This window comes from Equus przewalskii, chromosome X (genome assembly GCF_037783145.1).
Source record: "Equus przewalskii isolate Varuska chromosome X, EquPr2, whole genome shotgun sequence".
Lineage (NCBI taxonomy): Eukaryota > Metazoa > Chordata > Mammalia > Perissodactyla > Equidae > Equus > Equus przewalskii.
Window position 1 is genome coordinate 19,434,947 of NC_091863.1, and position 25,893 is coordinate 19,460,839.

The 25,893-nt window shown below is 41.5% G+C and overlaps 1 protein-coding gene across 18 annotated transcripts in view; it reads left to right on the forward strand.

Moving 5' to 3' along the window:
• Positions 1-579: 579 nt before the first annotated feature.
• The window catches only part of POLA1 (DNA polymerase alpha 1, catalytic subunit), a 286,388-nt gene continuing 261,074 nt past the window's right edge, over positions 580-25,893 (forward strand). For 6 of the 18 annotated variants that reach the window (XM_070606245.1, XM_070606260.1, XM_070606254.1 and 3 more), the window contains exons 1-10: positions 671-870; positions 6,094-6,218; positions 8,670-8,766; positions 9,701-9,781; positions 17,589-17,707; positions 18,182-18,244; positions 19,060-19,152; positions 19,583-19,670; positions 19,973-20,174; positions 20,263-20,441. In XM_070606245.1, coding sequence (XP_070462346.1) covers positions 828-870; positions 6,094-6,218; positions 8,670-8,766; positions 9,701-9,781; positions 17,589-17,707; positions 18,182-18,244; positions 19,060-19,152; positions 19,583-19,670; positions 19,973-20,174; positions 20,263-20,441 — 1,090 coding nt within the window. In that variant the 5' untranslated portion in view covers positions 671-827. Of the gene's footprint in view, positions 871-6,093; positions 6,219-8,669; positions 8,767-9,700; positions 9,782-17,588; positions 17,708-18,181; positions 18,245-19,059; positions 19,153-19,582; positions 19,671-19,972; positions 20,175-20,262; positions 20,442-25,893 lie in introns of all 18 variants that reach the window. The other 12 variants (XM_070606246.1, XM_070606257.1, XM_070606264.1 and 9 more) reach the window with 6 other exon arrangements.

Genomic DNA, 25,893 nt, shown 5'->3' on the forward strand with positions numbered 1-25,893 from the left:
TGGTGATGCTACTTTTGGTCACTTGAATTTTATTTATTTTTTTATCTTTCCTTCTCCCCAAAGCACCCCAGTACATAGTTGTGTATTTTAGTTGCGGGTCCTACTAGTTGTGGCATGTGGGACGCCGCCTCAGTACGGCTTGATGAACGGCTAGGTCCGCGCCTAGGATCCGAACTGGCAAAACCCTGGGCTGCCAAAGCAGAGCCCGCGAACTTAACCCCTGCCACGGGGCCGGCCCCACCTACTTCTGGTCATTTCCTTAAGACGGGGCATGTACTTTTAAATGGTGGCATATATACATATATATATACATACATATAAATAAGTCACACAGCGACTGTGTTCACACTCTAAGAAGCAAAGTATCAGGCAAGCGCGCAGCAGGAGGCAGTCGCTTTCCCAGGCTCCGGGGAAACCGGTCCAACCACGCCCATCCTACTGCCCGCCCGCGTCTCTTTTCCCGGAAAATCATCTCTGAGAACCAGAGAGCCCCTACTCCAAAGCTCCCAAATCTTTTCCCATCGGCATGCATGCGCCTGCGCAGCGAGTCTCCAGGCAGCACTTTTCCAGCGCCCGACCGCTTTTTTTTCCTGCTCTCTTAGGCCTCCCCTCCACTGGAGCTTTTCCCTAAGGGGTCATCACAGGGCGCCAAACGCGCGCCCGCGGGAAGGCTGGGGGCGGGGCGAGGCGCGGCGCGGCACGTCAGTGGCCTTCCGGGCGGAAGTCCGCAGCCTCCGGAGCCGCTGATTGGCTTTCAGCCTGGCGCCTGTCTCGGCCCCCGCGCCAGTTTCGGGCTGGTTGGCGCGGAATTGGGAGACTCCGGGACCATGGCGCCCGTACACGGCGAGGACTGCGAGCTGGCGGCGAGCGGTGAGGGATGACCCCGCGCGCGGGGTCCCGGGTTGGGAATGCGGGGACCGTGGACAGACTGCGAGTGGTGGGGACTCTGAGGGGGTCTCTGTTTATTTTTTCTTCGGTAGCCGCGCGCTCGGGTCGCCCCGCGGGGCTGTTTGGGCGCGGACCTCTGTCGTCGCAGGCTGGGATCCATCTGCGTTGGACTGGGCTTCCTGGCGGGGCCATTTGCACCGGGCAAACCCGAGCAACCCCCCCGGCGGGGCTTTTTGTTTGGGAGGCTGCCTCACCTCTGTCATTGCAGGGCTCCGCACTAGCGTGCTTTTCTTTTTATTTCTTTTGGTTTGTCGCGTCCCACGTGCTGGGCACACCTTTATCGAGACTGGCCCGGTGGGACACAGTCTTGGCCCCGCCAAGTATCCACTTGAGGGCTAGGACAGAACGGATGTGCGCCCTCCGCTTGATAGAAACTCCTGGGAAAATTGTAACTAAGCAGGAAAGAAAGCTCTAAGTGCTGTCGCCAGAAGATAGAAATGCGTTTTGTCTTTTTAGGTAATGGGTTTCTACTTTATGCATTAACAGTTTTTCTTTCAAATTCTATGGAAAGTTCGTCAAGTGCTGCAGTAAAAAAAATGTTCACAATCTAGTCATCTCTGGTGAAGTCTCTGGAAAAAATGCATCAGTTCAGCAGCATTTCGAATGCCCTGTATATCATTCATTCTGGTTTCAGTGGTAATCTTTTATTTCCAAAAAAACCCCAAAATGTAAATGGCTTTGTCTGATTTCTGATTTTTGAACAGTGTTCAACTAAAGTGTGACTTCAGTGAACTTCTAACTTAAAATCAGATGCTTCACTTCCTTAGCTCGAGCATCACATCTCCTGTCACTCAAATACATCACCATTAATGAGCACTTGCTTGCTTCCTCATCAGCTTCCTTTGCATTCACCTAGTTGTGAATCACAGATTTCAATTTGTTCTTCTAGCCTTTCATTTTTTAAGACAATTTATTCTGAGAGTCAACTAGCCTGGATTACAAGTGGAATGTAGGATGTGAGTACGTGAACAGTCTTTGCAGCCCTCCATCAGTGATTTGCCACCAAGCCCTTTCTTCACCCTAAAAACTGTATGTCATCTGTGAACATCAAGAAATCACTCTTTGCAGGATACTGTGCAATCTTGAGACTCCTCTTAAGTCATGGTGTTGATTAAGTAGTTGCTGGGGAATTATGACTGGAATTTTTCCTTTAGAGCAGAATGAAAGTGTTACCTGAAAGGCTGTTGCAGGCTAGTGTCTGTCTGCTTTTGGGGACAATGGGGGTACTCCACATGGTAATTTTGAACCAAATATTTAAGCTTTTGTAACTGGATTTTTTTATGCTCATTCTTTTTTTGCTAACTTACCTACATGCAGTATTAGAGACGTATTCCAAAAAGGGAAATCGAGGCTTTTTTCCCCCCCTTAAGTATTAGAAGGTGGGGTACCTTGAGAATGGCAGTGAAAAGTTGAAAGGGCTGTAACTAGCTGTTTATTATATACGAAAAGGGATCAGGGAGAGTTTAATGATTTAAAAAAAGGCAGGTATAGTGGTTCATTTATTTGTTCATTCAGCAAATATTTATTATGTACCTCCCTGGCATAGGCATCCTGCCAGACTCTCGTGTTACAGTGGTAGGTAAGCTGGACATAGTTGTTGTCCTCATGGAGTTGAGTGGTAAACATCTAATCATATATAGTGCTATATTGAGGCTTCCCTGAGAAAACTGCTTTGCTTTCTGGAAACTAGACACATGGTGCTGCTAGATGTGTGCATGTGTATGTGACTACTCGGCATCTATACACATTACACACAAACATTAAATGAGCTTCTCCTATACTGCTGAGTACTAAGTAAACCAAGCATCTTCATTTAATCCTTAACGACTTTATGAAGCCACCATGATTCTCCCCATTTCATGGATTTGGACCCTGAGGCTCTGCATTCCTCGGAGTCCTTAGGTGTAAGCTACAGGAACCAACTCTAGCTGATTTAAACAAAAGGAATTTCTAAAGATTTTACTTTTCCTTTTTCTCCCCAAAGCCCCCTGGTACATAGTTGGGTATTTTTAGTTGTGGGTCCTTCTAGATGTGGCATGTGGGATGCTGCTTCAGCATTGCTTGATGAGTAGTGCCGTGTTCATGCCCAGGATCCGAACTGGTGAAACCCTGGGCCGCTGAAGGGGAGTGCGCGAACTTAACCACTCGGCCACGGGGCGGGCCCCTAAACAAAAGGAATTTATTAGAAGGATGTTGTGTTGTTCACAGAAACCCCAGGAGGGCTGAAGAGCCAGTCTGGGGCCTGCTCAGCCAGGAGCAGTGATTGAAATTGTGCTACAAAACTGGTCCAGTGGGGGCTGGCCCCGTGGCCGAGTGGTTAAGTTGGCGCACTCCCCTTCAGCGGCCCAGGGTTTCACCAGTTTGGATCCTGGGCGCGGACACAGCACCGCTCATCAAGCAATGCTGAGGCAGCGTCCCACATGCCACATCTAGAAGGACCCACAACTAAAAATACACAACTAGGTACCGGGGGGCTTTGGGGTGAAAAGGGAAAAATAAAATCTTAAAAAAAAAAAAAAAACTGGTCCAGTGAGGAGGTCCTTGCCAATTACGGCCAAGTACTTGATGTTATAGCTTGTTCCTTGGGACATTTTTGGTGCTGCTGCCCCAGGTACTCAATCCTCCTGCAGTTGTTGCTATTTCTAGAAGCTTCCTTTAGCCCACCCCCTTTCCTTGTGACACTAGCTTCTGATTTAAGGTCTGAGCAAGTGTTTTTAATTGGTAGAGCCAATTTATATGCCCATGCCCATGCCCTAGCTGCAAGGGTGTCTGGGAAAGAGCATCTGCCTTTCAGCTTTTGTAGTGGGACATGTGCTCTGCATCCCATCAAGACTTATAAGAGGGAAATTTCACAAGCAGGTTCAGATGCTGGGCAGCTTAGAAAACAAGAAGACAGCTGGCCTCTGTAGCTCAGAGAGGTTAACCAGTGGTGTCATGTCACCCAGTAAGTGGCAGAGCCAGGTTGTGCTGCTTCTCCCTAATCTCCTGTTCTCCCACTCACTCTACACTCTCATGTCAAACTTACCTTCCACACTAACTTTCTCTCGGTTTCTGAATGCACCTTGCATTTTCATCTCTTTGTAATTTGGCTCATGCCTTTTCCTCTGCTTGTGCCACTTTTTTATTTTTTGTGAGTGTGAGGAAGATTCACCCTGAGTTAACATCTGTTGCCAATCCTCCTCTCTCTTTTTCCTTGAGGAAGATTAGCTCTGAGCCAGTCTTCCTCTACTTTGTATGTGGGATGCCTCCACAGCATGGCTATAGTGGAGTAGGTCCACACCTGGGATCTGCGAACCTGGGCTGCTGAAGTGGAGCACCCAGAACTTTAACTAGTTGGCCATGGGGCCAGCCACTTTCTATCCTGTACCCTGATGTAAAAATTCTATTCTTTCTGGCTCTGTGTTGGAAACCTCCCCTGTGAAGCCTTCCCTGATTTCCCAGGCAAAATTAACAGCTCTCTTTTCTGTTTCCTCAGTAGTGTGTTTTTACCTCTTATATGGCACCATCTTTAAATGATGATGGGAGCCTTGGGTCCTTTTGCTTTACTTGACTGTGAGCCCCTTGAGGACAGGCAGCTCTGTCTTTGTAATTGTACCCCAACCCCTGTAGAGTGGCACGTTGTTGCCTGTGGAGTACGTCTATTTGAAGCCCTCTAAATTTTGTCAGGATAATCTGCTAGGGGGGTCAAGGGAGTCTTGAAGGAGATCCACTGAGGCCTACTTTTCACTCTCAGTGGTCACGTTCAGTAATCTCTGAAACCTTTTCATGTGGGCCTCTTCATGATTTTTTGAAATCATTTGAGTGACACCCAAGATTTTGTGGCTGTCATCATTAAGTATCTGCATTCCTTAATTTTTACTTAATGCCTTTCTGAAAATGGATTTAAAAGTCAAATGTGAAAGTCAGACAATAGACTGAGATGTTATAAAGAGATTCCATTTCCAGAAAGCTAGAAAAAAAATAAGATCTCTAATTATGCTTCACCTTTAAGATATAGTTTTCAACACTTTATTGCCAGCATTTGGTACATGTTCTTTAAATTGCATCTTCTATTTCAGTCAAACACTTAGTCAAACAGCTTAATGTTGTTATGAACATTCCAGGGTTGGAGCTTTTAGGGTGCCTCTTATCAATACTTTCTCCTTTTCTGTGCATATTCCTTTTTATAAAATAATTAGCACCAAATACAATAAAATACTCATTTTCACAGACATAGATGGCAATTGTGCTGAGCCTAAGTTCATGGCTGGCAGGCAGCACTGTTTTGCTTGACTTGGTTATCCATCAGTGGGTATATGAAAGTCTTAATTCTGTGGATGAAATCTTTTCAGTAAGTGTGTGAGGTGGTCAGTTTATAATGACCAAAAGCATGAATAATTCAAAAGTTGAATGAATGAACACTGAGGTCTTCTGATATTTCAGTAATTTTTGACAAAACCCATTTTAATCTTTGTAATTTTTTGCTATCATCCTATATTGTCATAACCAACTAAGCGAGGCCCGGAAATCAGTGAAGGAATACAGAATCTCCTCAGAGCCATCTTTGTTAAATTCTCCCTACCCCCAATTTTGCCTTCCTTTGAAATTTCAGATATTTATCTGAACCTGTTAGGGCATGTATTACTTTTAAAGATTGTTTTAGAGTTAGTTGCTACTTATTTCCTGTTTTAGATTGTAAATTCTGTGAGTACATGGACCATGTCCTTTTGATCTTTGTGTCTCTCAGAGCGCCTAGTACTTTGCAAAGAGCAGATGCTCCTTACAGTCTTTCAAATGTTGATTAATAGAATACAAAATGAATTGTTTTAGGATTACTTATGGCCTGTCATTTCTAGTGGAAAGTTATGGATTAATGGCTAATCGCCCTTCTCTGGTGTCTCCACGGGGTATCAGTTGGATTTAGAGTTTTCCTCTTTTTGATAACAGTTGCTTCAGTTGTTTCAGCTGGATCTTAGAGAACATTTCTGAAGAGTCACCGGAGCTGCAGATTCGCCCAGGAGCTTTGTGAACTATTTACGTTGTGAAAAGTACCATTTGCATAATATTAAAATTGTGTATCAGTATTGGCTAGAAACGTCCCTTTGTTTTTGGGGGAAGGTGGCTGACAATTTTGTAACATCTCATGTAAATTTGGCTTTTTTTCAGCTGTGTCAGATTCAGGGAGTTTTGTAGCTTCTCGATCCCGGCGAGAAAAGAAATCCAAGAAAGGGCGCCAGGAAGCTCTAGAAAGGCTGAAAAAGGCTAAAGCTGGTGAGAAGTATAAATATGAAGTAAGTAACCATTTTTCTTTTTTTTCTCCTGTGCTTCATCCAATTCATGGCCTGTAGGTAGTCTTATGTCACTTTAGAGAGATGCATATATTTCAAGCTTGTTGTAATAGTAATTTCTTAATGTTGAACAAGCGTGGGCATGAGATCTATTTACAGATTATGGAGATTACTCAACTCTCCAAGTTCCTGTAAGGCACTTTACAGATGCTTTTCAAATTTTGAAATGAAAGTAGCTATATATATATTTTTTCCCTTATTGAGCACACTGCATCTCTGGTAAGCTCCATGGCTTTGTTGGGTAAACTTAGAGATGCTTTTGCTTTTAAGGTATTGAGCTGTATAGCTAAGCACTGCTTCTTCTTGGAGAGAATTGTTCTTCCTAATTTCATTTGCAAGGGGAGCGGCGATGGGGACTGGGACCTTACTTTTGCTGTGTCCTGTGTGTAAGATTGAATGTGATGCCCTTTTGGCCATTTCCCTCTCCCCACTGTTCATGGCCTGCAGGCAAACAGACAGCAACCACCATCTGCACAACATTGTCTAGCTTCACCTTCAGTGTGCTCCCTGAGTGTCTTAACTGCCTCAGGGCTAGAAAGCGATTAATTAATACAAGAAAATAATAACGAATAAGAACAACAGCAACTAATGTACTTTCTTAGCTAACACTGTTGTAAGTGCTTTTAAAATACGTTCATTTATTTAATCCTTCCAATAACCATATCGATTAGATACTGTGAATGACAGCATTTTGTAGGTGAGATGTCTGAGGTCACAGTGGCAGAGCCTTGATTTGAACCCAGGCAGTCTTGCTTCAAAATATGCATGTTTAACCATGGCCTATACCATATTGGGCCATTAAGCAAGTAGAAGAGGATTTTTGTCATTTGGCACCATTCATTCAAAGTCAAGTGAGTCAGCCAGATCATAAAGGGTTGCTAAAAGGATTACAGCAAAGCAAGAGTAAAGCATTTTTAATGTAGGTACTTCTATAGAGGAGTTCTCTGGGGCATTTCAGATGTTGACACACTGTGACTGATTTGCCTTTGATCACTGATGTTAATTGCGTGGCTCTAAGAGTTCATGCTGAGCAGTAGCCGTGTTTTTGGAGATAGAGTCAAAATGACTTTTAAAAATAGTTTTCTCGTATCTTTTCGATAGTATATAAGTGAGTTACTTAAATAAGAGACAAAGTATGCCTGGTAGACTTCAACCAACAGAAATAATCTTGTCGGTCCCCCCCACCAAAGAAAATTGGTCAGTGTAGTAATATTAATTGGACCAGTTTGTGTTTGGGTTGTCAAAAACTTAATTTGGTAGGGCAGGTAGTTTCTGTTATCAAATGATGAAAAGCCAACTCAGTGTTTGCCAGTGATCCCTGTAGAATAGATTAAGCAGGAGGTAAAAACGAAGCCTAATCCTCAAATTGATATAAGCCTTGTAGGTGTGGCAGAAATCCAGTCAGCTCTGTCCACAGGGCTCTCAGAGCCTTGCTCCAAGTGTTTTTTTCCTTAGGATCTTAGCTCTTCAGGTGGAGTTAGTCGTTTCCTCCACCCCCCACTTAAAAGGCAGAACCCTCAGAGAAGAGGGAATTCTTAACCGAGATCTATGAGTTCTTGCTAACCAGCCCACCAAATTCTCATCTGGGAAGTCGATGGCCCATCACCGTGGCGGCTAAGGTGGTGTGTTTCTGTTCCGTTTGTTGCTTTAACTGAGGCGAGCTCGTCTGCTCTCTTCCTGCTAATAGTTTGTGGTGTTCTGGCCCTCTGGCAGTCAGGCAGCTTGGGTGGTTGGAGGACTTGCCCCTCCCTCTGGACTTGCCCATCAGATAGGTCAGCGTTTAAGTCTGCAGTCTCAAGACCTGAGAATGGTAGGGGATCGGTGGTAATGCAAACAGGGATCACTCCAAAACCATTTCTAGTGTACCTGTAGAATGTACAGTGTGTTTGTTTTGCTGACTTGTGGAGGGGCATGGATGGAGGAGATTCTCCTTTTAAATTATATTTGGTTGATTGAACAGTTACTAACATTATCGTCTGTTCACAGGGCAACATCAGCTAGTGGAGAGGGAGGTGGCATGCCTTACAGGTTTGCTAAGTACAGGAGAAACCAGTCAAGAAATTGCAAGTGAAGAATCCCCAAAGCAGCTAATGAAGAATTGGCTATAATTCAGTTTGTTTTTTATGAAGTAGATGAGTAATTGATGGTGTGACAAGTATATTATGCTAATGGAATCATTTAATATCTTATGTTAACACCCACCTAAAAAGAATACTAAGTTAATTGATGTCTATTTAAGGAAAACCCTGTAGTGGTGTTGAATGTCAGAACTCACGATTTGGTTGCAGCTACTCCTTCAGGCTGCCATTCCACTTTCAATTTGACAATTTTTTCATCAGAATTGTTTAACACTTTCACTCCATTTGAAGCTTTCTCAAACTTTTATGATGGCAGGTTGAGGACTTAACAAGTGTTTATGAAGAAGTTGATGAAGAACAGTATTCGAAGCTGGTTCAGGCACGCCAGGATGATGACTGGATCGTAGATGACGGTATGTGGGAAGAAATTGCCTGCCAGGCACTCTATTAGTTGCTTTTAGTAGATTCTCATTGCAGTAGAGTTGCTGCTTTGCACGGGCAGATGTAAGGCACTGTTAAGATCATACCTTTGGTTTGGATTTTCCTCAAATACATTATTTGAGAGTACAGAGCCAGAACAATAGAAAGTTTATTTGGGGACGTTTTGGAGAATTCAGGCGCATACCTCAGGATATAGTATAAATCCTCCAGGGAATGACTGTAGGAATTAGGAGGAACCACATACCTGTGAAGTACCCCCACAGGATGTGGGGGTAAGAAAACTAGCTATCTCACAGAATGGCTGTGAGGATTACTTGAAGCTATGTGTGTGAAGAGTAACCTGGGTAGTGGAAAACGCCAGGCAAAGGCTGGTCCTGGTGTTCTTACGCCACTTGTGGAAAGCTCACTGGTTCCTTGTAGGGTGTGACTTCTTGGGCATGTGAGTGGTGACCACGGGGAGGGGTGTAGACTGTGCCTGCGACTAGATTTGTTTCTACTTCTGTAATTGGACTCAGCTATATTGCCGGTTTTTCCTTGTAGACTGAGGTACTTTTCTGGGCTTCTGGTGATTCTTTATTCTTTTACTGTTTATTCTTCTGGTAGAGAGTAAAACTACTGTAAAGCATCCTATTGTGGCAAACTTTGATCCTGTGGGCCCCATCATTTCCCTTAGCTCACCTAGATAGGCGTATATATATCCTTTGTTTTTGGCTCCGCAAACCTGCTGTGTGGATTTTCTGTTTCATCTGACACCTGTTTGAACAGGATTCTTCTGCACTTAAAAATGGCACAGGCCAGGAGAACATCTGAGTGGGTATAAAAGGTTTGTTTTTTTTTTGGTCATGGCTGAAATATTATTGGCCATTTTTAGAAACTTGATCCCAATATTAAATTTTATTCCTGCAGATGGTATCGGCTATGTGGAGGATGGCCGAGAGATTTTTGATGATGACCTTGAAGACGATGCTCTTGATTCCCATGAGAAAGGTACCTACATTTTGTTTTCAGGAGAGTACTGTTTTGAGATTTAAAGAATTATCTAAAATTTGAGATGACTTGATATTTTGACACAGTTTCCTTTAAGGGAAAAGGACTACTACAATTGTTTTTAGGTATAGAATATGTTCTGATATTGAGAGAAGCATAGTTAATGTAGAAAATTAAATGTCAAAAGCAAAAACACCACCAGAAAGTGAAGTTTCATGTCCCTATTATCGAAAGAGTTTGGTCTTTTACTTATTTTGGAATTTTCAGTCCTGTGGTCATTTTTGACTTGCTGATTTTGAGGACTGCAACAATGTGATATCTTCTAGTTCCTACTGAAATAATGTGCATAGAATTTTTGCTCTTTAATGATAGTACAGTACAATAACAAGGTTTAGAACTCTGTTTAATTGAAATTTAAAATGATATGAATGAGTGTGTCAGATTTTCTTAGCTACACAATCATTGGCAAAAAGTCTTTTTGAGTAAACAAGACTGATTTAGTTCTTGGAAAATGAGAAGGGAAAATTCTCTTTAGTATTTGTTTTTTTGGTTTAGTTTGTTATTACCACCAAGTGGCAGATCACAGGTCAGCAAACTGGCCCACTTATAGCCCTTTCATTTATCTATTTAAACCATTTTATTGAGGTCATATTGGCTTATAACATTGTGTAAATTTCAGGTATGCATTATTTTATAACACTTTCTGTACAGACTGCATTGTGTTCACTACAAATACTCTAGTTTTTATCTGTCACCATACATACGTGCTCCTTACCCCTTTCTCCTTCCCCCCATCCCCTTCCCCTCTGGTAACCACTGATCTGTTCTTCTTATCCATGTGTTTGTTTATCTTCCACATATGAGTGAAATCATATAGTGTTTGTCTTTCTCTGTCTGGCTTATTTTGCTTAGCATAATGCCCTCAAGGTCCATCCGTGTTGTCGCAAATGGCAGGATTTTGTCTTTTTTATGGCTGAGTGGTATTCCATTGTATACACCACATCTTCTTTATCTGTTCATCAGTTGATGGGCACTAGAGTTGCTTCCACATCTTGGCTATTATGAATAATGCAGCCCATTTATTTATTTATTTACAAATTTTTAAAAAATTTTTCCTCCCACAGCACCTTGGGTACATAGTTGTGTAATTTTAGTTGTGGGTCCTTCTAGTTGTGGCATGTGGAATGCTGCCTCAGCATGGCTTGATGAGCGGTGCCATTTCCATGCCCAGGATCCGAACTGGCGAAACCCTGGGCCGCCAAAGCAGAGCACGCGAACTTAACCACTCAGCCAGGGAGCCGGCCCGGCAGCCCATTTATCTTTAAACAGCTTTATTGAGACATAATTCACATCCCATACAATTCACCTATTTAGAGTGTACATTTCAGTGGTGTTTAGTATAGTTAAGGAATTGTGCAGCCATCACAACAATCAGTTTCACATTTTCATTATCCTAGAAAGAAATCAGGCCTGTTACTATGTACCCCTCAAGCTAGGAACGGTTTTTGCATTTTTTTTTAAAAAAAAAGAAAATGCAAAGAGGAATATGTAGGCACTCAAGAGAGACATATGTAGCCACAAAGCTAAAATCTGTGCTGTCTTACCCTTTTTCAGAAAGTCTGGACCCTAATTTGTAGTTTGTTAACATTTTGCAACATTTGTTTTTTTTCCTCCCTCTTCCCTTAACCCAACCACAGACCAAGACTTTATTTTTGGTGAACTTACTGAAATAAGTTGTAGACACCGTGTTAGTTCACCTCTACATGCTTCAGTACTGACCTCCTGAGAAGAAGGACACTTGTCTACTTAGCCACAACACCATTCTCATGATATTATCTAATATAGTGTCCATATTAAGATTTCCCCAGTTAGCCCAATAATGTCTTTTATAGCTATTTTTTAAAATTCAAAGTCCACTTTACTTTTTATGTCTCTGTAGTCTTATTTGGTGTAGTACAGCACCATCCCTCCTCTGCCTCCTCTGGCCTTTTTGTTTTTAATTACATTGACATTTTTTAAGGCACTGGGCTGGTTATTTTGTTGAATGTCCCGCAGTCTATGATTTGCTTGATTGCTTCTTCATGCTTAGAGTCAGGTTAAATATTTTGGCAAAAATACAGTATAGATGAAGTTGTGTCCTTTCCATTGATCATATTAGGGGCACATAATGTCAGTCTGTCCCGTCATTGGTGATACTAAGTTTGATCTTTTGCTTAAGATGATGTTTGTGAGATCTCTTCCTTGTAAAGCTACCTTTCCACCTTTGTAATTAATGTAAATATGGGGTGATAATTTGAGACCCTGTGTATATCCCTTTTCCCTACCAACTTTCACCTAATGCTTTCAGCATTTATCAACGATACTTTCTCTCCTTTTTAAAATTATCCCTTCAAACTCATGGATATAAATAAAATTACTGTTACAGTTCAGTATCCTTTATCAGGATTTTTCTTTTTGATGTTCAGATTATCCCTGATTTGGCAGCAGTAGCCCCTTTGAGCTGGCTCCTGTGTGCTTTTGACATGATCCCATGAGTCTTTGAGCATTTCCTTGCTTTGTGGGCCAACAAGATGTTCCAGGTTCTCCTTGTATTATTCCTGTCCCAGACCTGGAATCAACCATTTCTCCCAAGAATCATGGTTCCTTTTAGTGGAAAATGGTATTCAGTTCTGGGGGATGGATGTACTCATTGCTCCTGGGGTGTAATGGTTTCTGGGCCCTTAAAGTGAACTAGGAGATTTTATATATATATATATATATATATATATATGTATGTATGTCATGAATGCATACTGATACATGTGATTCAAATCCAGCACCACAGGATTCTTCTTCATCTTCCTCAATTCTGTATTTTTATCTACCTTCATTGCCAGTGAAAACCCTTGTCTTCTAAAATATACTACAAAATAGTTTGAGATTTTAGAATTACTAAACCAATACATCTACCAACAACCTTTCTAAGTAAAGTTTACAATTTGTTTACAGTTTTATTTGTTCTTGGCATATTTGCTGCTAAGGGTGTATAGTGAGAGTATTGTGTTCAGAAGGTGTGTGAAGTAATTTTTTTCTGTGTGCTATCTTACCAGTTTACTACACAGGTTCTTTTTTTTCTATTTTTGTTCAGGTTTTTGTTTGTATTCAAATTTAGGTTTTTAAAAAATCTTTTTGAGAGGCTGGCCCAGTGGCCTAGTGGTTAAATTCGCATGTTGCACTTCGGCAGCCTGGGGTTTGCAGGTTCGATCCCAGGCACGGGACCAACACACCACTCATCAAGTCATGCTGTGGCGGCGTTCCACATACAAAAATAGAGGAAGATTGGCACAAATGTTAGCTCAGGGCCAATCTTCCTCATACACACAAAATTCTTTTGTTTTAATTTTAGTTTTTGAATATTGTAAAACATTTTTATGATTCAAAATCAAAACGATATCAGGAGTTATCATGAGAGTAAGATGGGATCTTACTCTCATCCCTATGCTTCCTACTTCATTTCTACCCATCTCCATAGGTATAATTTTTATTAGTTTCTAATTATCCTCCCTGTGTTTCCTTTTACAAAAAATAAGGTTGTGTCTATTTTCTTTTCATGTGGGATGTTATTTATTTATTCATTCACTAGTGAAATTAGAATATGTAAACTATCTTCCTGGTTTCTACCAACCTATGTAATGTAGGAACTCTACACACTGGTACCTACCATTTGGTAGCAGAGTGGCTAATTTTGTTTTCCTAGTTTTTCTTAGTCCGTAAAGAAGAGAATGAAATAAGCCCATGTGCTTTTTCATCTCCCTGAACTGAGGAGGCCTGCATTAGAGTCCTGGCTGTGTTGTTAATTGTCTGTATCTTGAATGAGTCCCATCACCTATCTGGACACGAGTTTTGTCAGCTGTAAATTAGGAGGTTGAACTATAGGGAGGTTCTTGAGGAAAGGACTCATGTCCTGGTCATCTCAGTGCCGATCACAGTAGCAGGCACAAAGAAATTATGAACTATTTGTTGAATAAGTGAGCCATCTCTGTGTTTCCATAATCGTCATATCATCTCTTCCTAGTCATACGTCAGTGAAGAGGATGATTTGACATTCTGAAGGAGAGCTAATCTTAGAAATCTTTATTCTACACTTTGCCACCATTTACCCACAAGACTCCACTGTTCTAGTATCCCTCACGAGCAGCCCAAAAAGGCCCCAAGATCTTAGGAAGGGAAATAGAATTCTACAATCCACTTTAAAGACTTAGAAGGAGTTGAAGAGTTTTGCCCAGAAGTAAAAGGTCAACTCTTTATGGTGTAGATCCAATCTCTGGCCTGTTGCTTTCAAACAGAGACTGAAAAATATCAACTAAGTCCCAATGAACAGAAATCTGTGGGCAAATGAATAAAACAAATCAAAACAGAAGCACTAAAATTGTGGGAGAATTCTGCCTCAAATGTTGACACCTATTCTTTCTCTGTGTTTCTCTTTGTCCTTCCATCTAAATCCTACTAACCTACAATGGTGAGATTAAAGCCCCTTCACGAAGCCTTCCTTGCTATTCAAACCTCTGTTGACCTTCTCTTTTGATACTTTTTAGTACGACTTGAATTTTATATACTAAACATTTTGACCATTACTTATATTCAGTTTTCAATCTGCTCCAAGTGATCGCAATAAAAAGTTAAGTTCTCCTGTCTTACATTTTCCACAGATGTTCTACAAACCTTTGCACTGTCTTAGGCACATGAAAAATAACTTTAAAAAAAACTCTGGTAAGATACACATAACATAAAATTTACCATTAGCGACATTGAATACATTAACAGTGTTTGCAACCATGATCATTATCTAGTTCCAGAACATTTTATCACTCCAAATGGAAACCCATACTCCTTAAGCAGTCATTCCTCAGTCTCTCTTCCCTCAGCCTGTGGCAGGTACCAATCAGCTTTCTGTCTCTGGATTTGCCTATTTTGAGTATTTCATATAAATGGAATCATGTAATATGTGATCATTTGTGTCTGGCTTCTTTCACTTAGCATAATGTTTTCAAGGTTCATTCATATTGTAGCATGAGTCAGTACTTCATTTTTAGGGCTGAATACTATTTTGCATGGATATACCACATTTCGTTTATCCATTTATTAGTTGATGGACATTTGAGTTGTTTCCACCTGTTGGTTATTGGTGACTAGTGCTGCTATGAATATTCATGTACAAGTTTTTGTTGGAACACTTGTTTTCAATTCTTTTGGGCATATACCCAGGAATGGAATTATGTATATGTAGTTTTATTTCCTTTTCTTTCTTACAGAAAAGATACTTTCTATACTTTTGCACTTTGTGTTTTTTCACTTAACAAGATATCCTGAAAATCACTTCCTGTCAGCACATAGAGATCTTTCTTTCTTATTTCTCTGTAGCTTCATAGTATTTGATTGTATGAATGTACCATGGTTTATTCAAATCATTTCCTTGAATGGATATTAGATTTTCAATAATTAGCTGTTACAGATAATACTGCAGTGAATAACTCTGTGCATATGGTGTTTTCCTTGGGAAAGATCCCGAGAAGTGGGATTGCTGGCTCAGAGTAAATGCACATGAAGTTTTATGGTAGTGCCGTAGGAGTTGTCCCATTTTACGCTCCCATGAACAGTGTATGAGTGTCTGTTTAGACCCCATGACCTCACCAACAGAGTATGTTGTCCAGCTTTTGAATTTTTGCCACTCTGATATGTGAGAAATGACATCTCAGTGTGGTTTTCATTTGCATTTCTTTTACACATGAATTTGGGCATCTTTTCATAAAACTTAGTAGCTGTTTATATATATATATATATACATTTTTCAATATTGCAAATATTCTTTATTTGGAAAACCCCTCTTTTTTAATTTTTTTTTTTTGAGGAAGATTAGCCCTGAGCTAACTACTGCCAGTCCTCCTCTTTTTGCTGAGGAAGCCTGGCCCTGAGCTAACATCGTGCCCCTCTTCCTCTACTTTATATGTGGGACGTCTACCACAGCATGGCGTGCCAAGTGGTGCCATGTCCGCACCCGGGATCCGAACTGGCGAACCCCAGGCCGCTGGGAAGTGGAACGTGCGAACTTAACCACTGCACCACTGGGCCGGCCCCTGTTTATATATATTTTTATGTGAACTGTATGTTTGTGTTTATTGCCCACATTCCTTTTGGGTTTTGGGGCTTTTTTTAATATCAGGAAAATTTTTCCTTTATCTGCAAAGCATAATGCAAAAATCTTCTTCTGTTTTGTCTTTAAACTTGTTTCTGGTGTGATTGAATTTATTTTTATTTATTTATTTTTTTTGAGGAAGATTAGCCCTGAGCTAACTACTGCCAATCCTCCTCTTTTTGCTGAGGAAGACTGGCCCTGAGTTGACATCCATGGCCATCTTCCTCTACTTTATACGTGGGATGCCTACCACAGCATGGCGTTTGCCCAGCTGTGCCATGTCCGCACCTGGGATCCAAACCGGCAAACCCTGGGCCTCCGAGAAGCAAAACGTGTGCACCTAACCGCTGTGCCACCAGGCCAGCCCCTTGAATTCATTAATCTTTTTTTCCTTCCAATGGATCTTGAATCATAGTTAGACTTTCCCCCACACCCAGGTTACAAAGGAGTTTGCCTTTTTAATTAAAATACTTACAAAGTTTCATTTTTTTGTTTTGATCTATGATCTATTTATACTGGTTGACCTCTTTACAAATGAGTAGGCAACACTACTTACTAGAAAGTCCATTTTTTCCTCAGTGATATGAGATACCACCTTTATTATATGCTAAATTTCCATAAGTAATTGGGTCTTTTTCTGGACTGTATTTTCTATTTCATCTGGCCTGTGTATTCATATGCTAGTACTGTAGCATATGAAAGCTGTAGGCACTATGTTAACTATTCATTCTAGGTCTTTTTTTTTTTTTTTTTTTTGCTGAAGAAGATTTGCACTGAGCTAACATATGTGCCAGTCTTCCTCTATTTTGTATGTGGGTTGCCATCACAGCATGGCTGCCACCAAGTGGTGTAGGTCTGTGCCCCAGAACTGAACCCCGGGCCACCGAAGCAGAGCTTGCTGAACTTAACCAGTAGGCCACTGGGCTGGCCTGGACCCTCATTCTAGGTCTTTTTGAGGTAGAGATTCCTTTACCTCATTCCGGGATGAAATCTGAAAGTGAGAGTAAAAATGACGGTCTTAGAAGAGTTCGTAGGTGATTTACACATGGCCAGAAGAGAAAACCTATGGTACAAGTTGTTCTTTAATGAACAGATGTCTCTGCTGTTTAGTGTTGTTATGATGTGTTGCGTGTGTCTAGTTGCTGTTCTTCATAAAATGGAAATTAGGACACTGCAATAGTATAACTGGTAACCCTATTTGTTTATAGTTCAGTTTTCCTGTCAGCTCGAGTATAGCACTAAAAAGGTGGTCTCACGAAGGCTTCTCGGCTAATCCCCTGGTTCCAGATGAGCTGATCTTTCTATTTCTGTGGGAAGAACAAACCCCGTCCCCATCTTTTAAAAAGCTTTTGATTCACACTAACAATAACAATTAAATAGTCACGCTTAATAACTCATCCTGATATTTAACTGGCATTTCATCAGTTTTTGTAATAACATTTAGCTCAAGTTTTTCTGAATTGTTTGTTTTAAAGATTCTTCCCTGTGTACCATGCATAAAATCTCATATTTTTGTATTTTGAATTCTTAACAGTTTTCTTCTCAAATTCTCGTATACAGAGAGCAGGTGACTAGGCTTTTAGTTTTCCATTTTGATTTTTGCCAGTGCATGTTTCTAAATAATGTATATTCCAGCAGGAAAAGATGATAAAGCACGCAACAAAGACAAGAGGAATGTAAAGAAGGCTGTGGTGACAAGACCAAACAGTATCAAGTCCATGTTCATGGCTAGTGCTGGGAGGAAAACCGCAGATGTGAGTTTCATGGTTTTCTTATATTTTGCCTTTTCCTTTGTGAAGCAAATTTAGTATTTGATTATACAGATAATAGGTGCTCAATACATTTGAGCTCAGATATTTGAGTAATATTTTCCTAATTTCAATCACTAAATTGGATGTAGATTTCTAGGTGAATTTAGACACCTCAGTGGTTGGATCTTGGAGATAGAAAAGAAGATTGAACCGAAAAGCTGAACTAACAGTGTGTTTATTTCTGTGATTAGCAGGAGGATCATGGAATGAGGATGAAGATAGAGGACAGGAGCTCTCGGTTTAGGAGTTATGTGTCCACAGGTGGTGGTTAAGATCTGTGGATAGTTGATGAGCTCTCAGAGTGAGGAATGAAGAGGAAGGCCTGACTGGTTGGGTTCTGTCTTTCACAGACACGTGAGCTGGGTGGAAACGTGAAGTGCAGGGCTTTCTCATTCTACCTTCCTTTATAATTTCCAGAAAGCTGTAGACTTGTCCAAGGATGATCTGCTAGGTGACATTCTGCAAGATCTGAACAGCGAGGTAAGTGACTCTCTAGGAGTTGCCAAATATGTGAGGGACTTAGGGTGAAGAAACAGTTCAGGAATTATACAAAACAGACTATTGCTAGAATTAAAAACAAAAAATTCAACGACACCACCCCCACCAAAAAAGAAAAAAAAAACCTTCAAATTGGTTTCTTCTCACCATTTTAGGTTGTAGTTCCCAGCTGATACAAGCTATGCGATTATGTAGATGGGGCTGTGTGGGGGTGTGTTTGAGGTAGTAAGAATGCACACTGTGTGTGCTCAGTTGCTGCAGTGTATGTTCCTAAAATAGAATGAAGCCTGTCAGTCTGTACAATCAGGCGTGAGTTCTTCATCTTGAATTCTAAGCGGGGGGTGAAGGCAGCGTCAGTGAACTGTCCCTTCTAGAACTCAGACAGGCTCAGCTGCACCAGGGATTTGCAATTTAGCTATTTCAAATAAAGACTAAACCCTCATTTAGAGGCGTGCTTCTTTCTAAGTGACCCTTGATTAAAATGACTAACACCAACACCATGTAGTTCTAGCTTGACAGTTTTTAATGTAATATTCTGGAAGGGTAAGGGGAAAGTATGTTAAGTTTTAAAAAGAAGAAAATTGGTGAGGGGTGGATTCAATATCTATTCTGGTTTTCTAGTGAGTCTGTGGTATTGTTGCTATAGTAACTGCAGTGCCTGAACACAGAGCTGTGGGGGGAGCAGGGAAGGAAAAAAATGCTTTGCTCATTGGGCTTCAATGGGGGAAGAAATGTCCTTTTCTGTCTTATGGTAAATCAAGCATGGCAGTGAATGTCTGTCTTCCCCCTCCTTTTAGCCACCTCAGATAACTCCACCACCTGTGATGATACTGAAGAAGAAAAGATCCACTGGAGCTTCACTGAATCCTTTCTCTGTGCACACCCCCAAGGTAGAGTGTGTGGAAGCACCTTCAGTTTTGATTTATATTATTGCTTAAAACTTATTTTGTTGCTTTTCTATGTGAGGGAAATGCCTTTGAATTTGTATTAATTTTTGTTTTAAATTAGGACTCCCATTTCATTACATAGTTTCATGTATTTCAAAAATAGCACATGCCTGCTTTTTTCATAGTAAATTTTGTAGTAACTAGTATGTGTTTATTATAGTTATTACAACTGTGCTAAATGCAATAATTTTCCTCCTGGAAACAAGTATCTTTTTGTAAACCTCGGTAACAGTAAAATAATTGGAGCTATTACATTAATAATACATAAAAATGTTTTATAAATGGGAACCATCATTATCTCTGGTCAGGGTAGGACAGTTGCATATTTTTAGTATGCAGGTCCAGCTGACTAAACGTTTAAAAACGTTTACAGGCAGTTCCTTCAGGAAAAACTGCTTCCGCTGTCTCAAGGAAGGAGCCTTCATTAACTCCCGTTCCTCTTAAACGTGCTGAATTTGCCGGTGAGTCTGGTGTCGGGCAGAAGTGCTAGGGTGTTGAGCAGTTGCAAAGTGCTGTCAAAAACTGGAGGCCCTGTGAAGGAGGAAGTGGAGGAGATTTTGAAGGTATTGTGATAGCAAGTTTAAGTGTGAGAGATTTGAATTCATAGCAGGAAAAGTTAAACATATCCAATTTGGAGATTGAAGAGAAATGCAAATATATTGTGGGAAAAAGGGCAGGCTGCTATTGCTGTGTTGGGAAGCCTTTGTGCCCCATGGGAGCGACGTATGATGTGTATGATGGGAATGTGTGATGACGCCTACAGGAGAGCCTGTGCTGGCATTGTGTACAGATGAGAAGGAGGAGTCAGGGGCAATGGATTTTGAAGATGGCGACTTTGATGAGCCCATGGATGCTGTGGAGGTGGACATGGAGACTGTGGCTGCCAAGACTTGGGACCAAGAGAGGGAGCCAGCGGAGGGGGTGAAACATGAGGCAGATCCTGGGAAAGGGACCACATCCTACTTGTAAGAGCATTTTATGACTTTTCTGGCAAGTAGCACTACAATTATTCTGTTGGATTTTGAAAGGTTTTTGAAAATGTGGTTTCTGCAGAGAAAGTTTTCTCCCAGATGTCTCTTGTTGGGACATTGATCAGGAAGATGACAGCAGTTTCTCAGCCCAGGAAGTTCAAGTGGATTCCAATCACCTCCCACTGGTAAAAGGGGCAGATGAGGAACAAGTGTTTCAGTTTTATTGGCTGGATGCTTACGAAGATCAGTACAACCAACCAGGTAATCATACGTATGGTAACTGTATGTCTTTAATACGGAATAGCGCCTTTCCCTTAAATGCTTTAGAGATTGTAATTGGCACAGCCTCTGCCCTCACATACATGCATAGTAAGAGAGCAACACTCATTCATTGTAAAGTGCATGAGCCGCTCGGATGGAGAGCAGCTGTGGTGTGAATAATCCATAAAGGTGCTTATTGCAAAAACGAGTTATGTGTGGTTTTGGAATGTGTGCTTGTAGTTCACCATCGATGTATCTGAGGTTATTGGAATGCAGTTTACTTTAAATAGAATCAGTCATTAATGTGTTCTTTATTCAGCAAATTGAATACCTGTTGTGTGCCAGACATTGAAATGGGGTGATCAAGCTGGACAAATTCCCTGTCCTAATGGAGCTTACATTCTAGTGGGGTGGGAGAAATAGGCAGTAAATAAGGTAAGTTGATAAGTGATGTAAAGGCAATTAGTTAGGAGATGGCTGGGGGAGGTCTGTCTGAGGAGACCACCACTGGGCTGCGATTCGAGGAATGTACAGAGCTGAGGATAAGACCATTGCAACCTGAAGAGCCAGTAAGCACGAGGCTTGGAGAGAGAAAGGAGGCCTGCGTGGTTGTAGCATAGTAATCAAGTGACAAGATTGGTTGAAAGTGAAGTTGGCGATAAAGGCAAAGGCCAGATAATAATGAAGGACCTTGAAAGCCATATTAAGCAGTTTAGATCTTATTCTAAGAGCGGTGGGGAGGCGGTGGAGGATTTTCAGTGCTGGGTGCGGGGGTAGAGTAGGGGGGTGGAGTGGTCCCATGGTTGCGTTTACATTTTAACAGGAACCTTCTGGTTTGTGTGGAGAATAGCACACGCAGGTGTGTGGTGGGGGCTGAAGTGGGGAAGCCCTGGAGGTCAGTCAGTCCAGGGCAGGTGTGCTAGTTACTTGGACTAGTAGTGCCTATGCAGAAGGAGAGACTTGAATATGTTTAACATGTATTTTGATGTGAACTTTTTGATGGATTGATGTGGAGGTTGACAGAAAGGAGGAATCAAGGATGATTCCCTGGTCCACCTCTAAATGGGCTGATGGTGTGATCCTGACTCACAAAAAGCCAGGAGGCTCTCCAGTGTCCTTTTGTGCTCCTTGGAGCCCTTCTTCACTGTGGGGCTGACCATGACAAGGGGCGTTGGATTAATAAAAAATACAGTATACACCTTAAACAGAGTTGCCTTTATTCAGATCTGTTTCTGGATGTGAGGTTAGATGCAAACTGTATTTTTCAAAGGGGTTTCCTGGAGGCTGCATCTGGTGAAAATAAAGGGAGGATCTAGATGTCAGTAATGCAAGTGAATGAGTAACAAGAGTCTAAGTATTAACTGTCAAACTTAAGGGCCAGATTTTCCTTGTTTACCTTAAAGATAATCAAGCATTGGCTTTAACTACAAAACTGTTAATGCTCTCTCCAAGGGGAGACAGAAGCATTAATACGCTTCTGCTTATCAAATACATTGAAACTTTTGTAGAGCCACTTGAGTAATGAACTGCCATGTCTTAGTTTCTTAGGTAAAGACGTAAGCAATCTTAGAAATGGTATCTTATCTACTTTAGCTAGGGCAAGACGATTTGGTTAGAGCCTCTCACCTCTTTGACTAGTACTTTGTTACTTGCTGTTGGAAGGTAGGCTGGCAAGTATGATTACATGAGGCTGAGCAAATTATTCCCATCCGTTTTTTTTTTTTTTGTGGAAGATCAGCCCTGAGCTAACTACTGTCAATCCTCCTCTCTTTGCTCAGGAAGACTGGCCCTGAGCTAACATCCGTGCCCATCTTCCTCTACTTTATATGTGGGACGCCTACCACAGCATGGCGTGCCAAGCAGTGCCATGTCCGCACCTGGGATCCGAACCGGCAAACCCTGGGCTGCCGAGAAGCGGAATGAGCACACTTAACCACTGTACCACTGGGCCAGCCCCTTCCCATCCATTTTTATTTGTATTTTTAAAAATTTGTTGAAGAAAAGTCACCCTGAGCTAATGTCTCTTGCCAGTCTTCCTCTTTTTGTATGTGAGCCACTGCCATAGCATGGCCACTGACAGACAAGTGGTGTAGGTCCCTGCCCGGGAACCATACCTGGACTGGTGAAGCGGAGCCCACCACACTTAACCACTAGGCCACCGGGGCTGGCCCTCCTCGTCCATTTTTAAAACCCAGGGCTGCCCCATTGGGGACACCATTTTCATGCATGCTTCATGTGATCTCCCTGAAGCACAGCAGTGTGACTGGTGCTTGCTGGAGATGTGTGACATGGTGGGCCTGCCCATCCCATTGCTACTCCCTGTGCTTTGCTATATCCACTCAATGCTGCATTTGATTCCCTGTCTTGGTTAATGGTTCCATCAAAACCAGAAACCTGGGGGTCAGCCTTGAGTCCCCATTTTCCTCACTTCCCTCACCAAGTCTTATTAGTTTTATCCTCCTAAAGTATAAAGTAGACAAACTATCTTCTCTTTCTCCTCACAACTGCAACGCCTGAGCCCTTCTTGCCTACTGAAACAAGCCTCCTAATTGGTCCCTCAGTTGTCATTATCCCACATTGCAGCCAGAGCAATTGCTCAGAAGGGTAACTCCGACCACCTCTCTTCCTCATTAAAGAAAATCCCCAGTAGCTACTGCCTACACTAGAAAGCCTAAGTTCCTTGGCAAGGCTTCTGTTGCCTGCTGTGTAGGATTTTGTGCCCTAGAAATAGTTCCAGCTGTGTACCTGCTACTCCTTATACCACATTCCTTTATTCATTGTGTTTGTCTGACCGGACTGCCCTCACCTGGCTCAGCCGAGGTGTCATCTGGAAGTTTCCTAATCCTCCAAACTGGCCTAAGAGCCCTTTCTGTGATCCCATCATACCCTTTCCAAGCGTAGCATTTCTCATATTATTTTGAAAAGATCTGATTCTGTGTTGTCTTTCCCCCAAAGCCTTTGAACTCCTGGAGGGCTGCGACCTTTTTTTTATTTCCAGTGTGCAGCATGATGCCAGCGCATAGTAGGTGTTCTTTGAAATAAACTACACAGTGACAGTCGTGTAGATGCGCAGGAAAGGTTTCAGAGAACCAGAATTGTACTCGCTGCTATTACTGAGTTTGCCTCTTGAGACCTTGTAGTAGTGTGGGGTAAGAATGGATAACACAAAGTGGACGGTGCCCTCCGTAAATCCACATATAAAGCATCAGATTGCCAGTGTCAGTTGCCGAGGATTAGAACCTTAAGAAACAACAACCCTGTTTCTTTCCTGTGTGAAAATAAGTTGATTATTTGCAAGTTTTGTTTACTGGTTGATACTCTTATTAAAAAACAGTATCATTTTGTGGTGCAAGGGTCTGGAGCTGCATTGTCCATTATGGTAGCTACTGGCCATATGTATCGCTTTAAATTTGAATTAATTAAAATGAAATAAAATTTAAAATTTAGCTTCTCAGCCACTAGCCACATTTCAGGTGCTCAATAGCCATATGTGGCTAGTAGCTGTCATATCCATGGATGGCACAGACAAGGAACAATTCCATCATCACAGAAATTTTTATTGGCTAGTGCTGGTCTATAGTAATAGATGTGGGAGGTTAAGATTGAGGCATTGAAGCACAGCTATATTTGAAAGCAACCAATATATGGTATGTATTGTTGTTGCATTCCTGGTACTAACCATAGTTATGGATAGGCCTTTTCAACCACTACTGGGAAATATTTTGCAATTGAAAGAGGTCCTAGTCTGTTATTGGTCTGTCTTCCAAATGGTAAAGTGACAGGAAATTGCTAGTGCTGGAGAAGGCCTCAGAGATCATCTGATCTAGTTACTTGCAGAGGAGGAAGCTGAGGCTCCAGAAGATAAAGTGATCAGCTCTTCAGTGGCAGAGTTCTGGGCTTCTCACCCTTGTCCACACTCCTGTTCCATGGTGCTTTTCAAGTTGTGTCCTCTGTGTTTGATGCCAATGGGTTAAATGAGATGCCTTAAAAAAACCTCCTTTAATCTCAGAGGGTTGAACAGTTTCATCGTGATAGCAGGTAATGATCACTGAGCCTTGGTGAAATCAATGCTGCTAATAAAAACGAAGTACTCGCAAAGACCCTGTTATTGTTTCTCACTTTCTTACAGATTCTAAGTCAGTCAGTTGTTGCTGAATGCTCCATAATTATGAAAAGAATCTTACTCTTTGCATATGGGAAGATATCCTGTCTTCATTATGACTTTTTCAAGGTTGAATAAATCCTGACTGCACCTGGTTTCAGCTCGTAACTTTGGGGGGAATGTAATCTTTGTTTACCATGATCTTTTTGTGGCAAATGAGGCATAAACAGTGTCAAATGTGTTGCATGAAGTGTGATATTAGTTTGACTGTAAAATGAGCTATTTGAATCTTTGAATCCAATATTAGGGTCTTTATTTTTCTTTGCATGGAATTTTGTTTTTTCGTCTCTTAACTGTTGTGAGGATGACTTTTAATTTTCTGAGCTACTGTGATTTTGTCTTTTTTAATCATTCCCACAGTCCTCCCTTCCCTCTTCCCTATCTCCCCCTTTTCCCCCCCAGCTGAAAATCACACTCTTTTAGAGTTGTTAAGAATTTTAATCATCTGCAGAAATGAAAATTCTTAAATGGTCTTATTTCTACTAGAATGAGTGACAAAAGGAAGCACTGATGAGCTATCTTGTGAAACTGGAGTAATTGGCCTTATGATCCATAACCTTTGCATGTGCCAGAATTTTCTTAGTGTTTCAGACAAGCGGCTGTGTTGAGTGGCTATGTTGGTTACTGCTGTCTCATTTTTCATGGAGACCAGGATTTTGCATAGTGACCATGTCTTAGGTTGACTATCAAATCTCTGGAGGCTTTTCTTGATGTTCGGTTTTCATGAACAATGACTTGATGTCTAGAAAGGCTTGTTTTTACTTTGTGGTATATGTTACATAGGGATTTCAAAAGGGGTGTGTCTGTTGATTTGGTTACTAGACCATTTGTTAAACCAAAATAGAAAAGAAAGGAACATTGTAAAGACTAACTAGCCAGATGTCTTAAGTAGTCTGTGAGGTAGAAAGGGTATAAAATAGGAGATAATAGTTGAACCCTGTTATGAGATATTTATTATTGTGTGGAAGTAGATGTATGAGATGAATTATGTTTTTCCCAAACACCATTTTGTTGTTGTTGAGGAAGATTTGCCCTGAGCTAACATCTGTTGCCAATCTTCCTCTGTTGTGTATGTGGGTTGCTGCCATAGCATGGCTGATGAGTGGTGTAGGTCTGTGCCAGGGATCTGAACCCACGAACCTGGGCTGCTGAAGCAGAGCACACTGAACTTAACCACTATGCTGCGGAGCTGGCCCCTCCCAAACGCCATTTTACATATAGAGAAATACTGATGTACCATACATAGTTATCCTTATACGTGGATGTTAATTTTTATCAGTAAGCACAAGT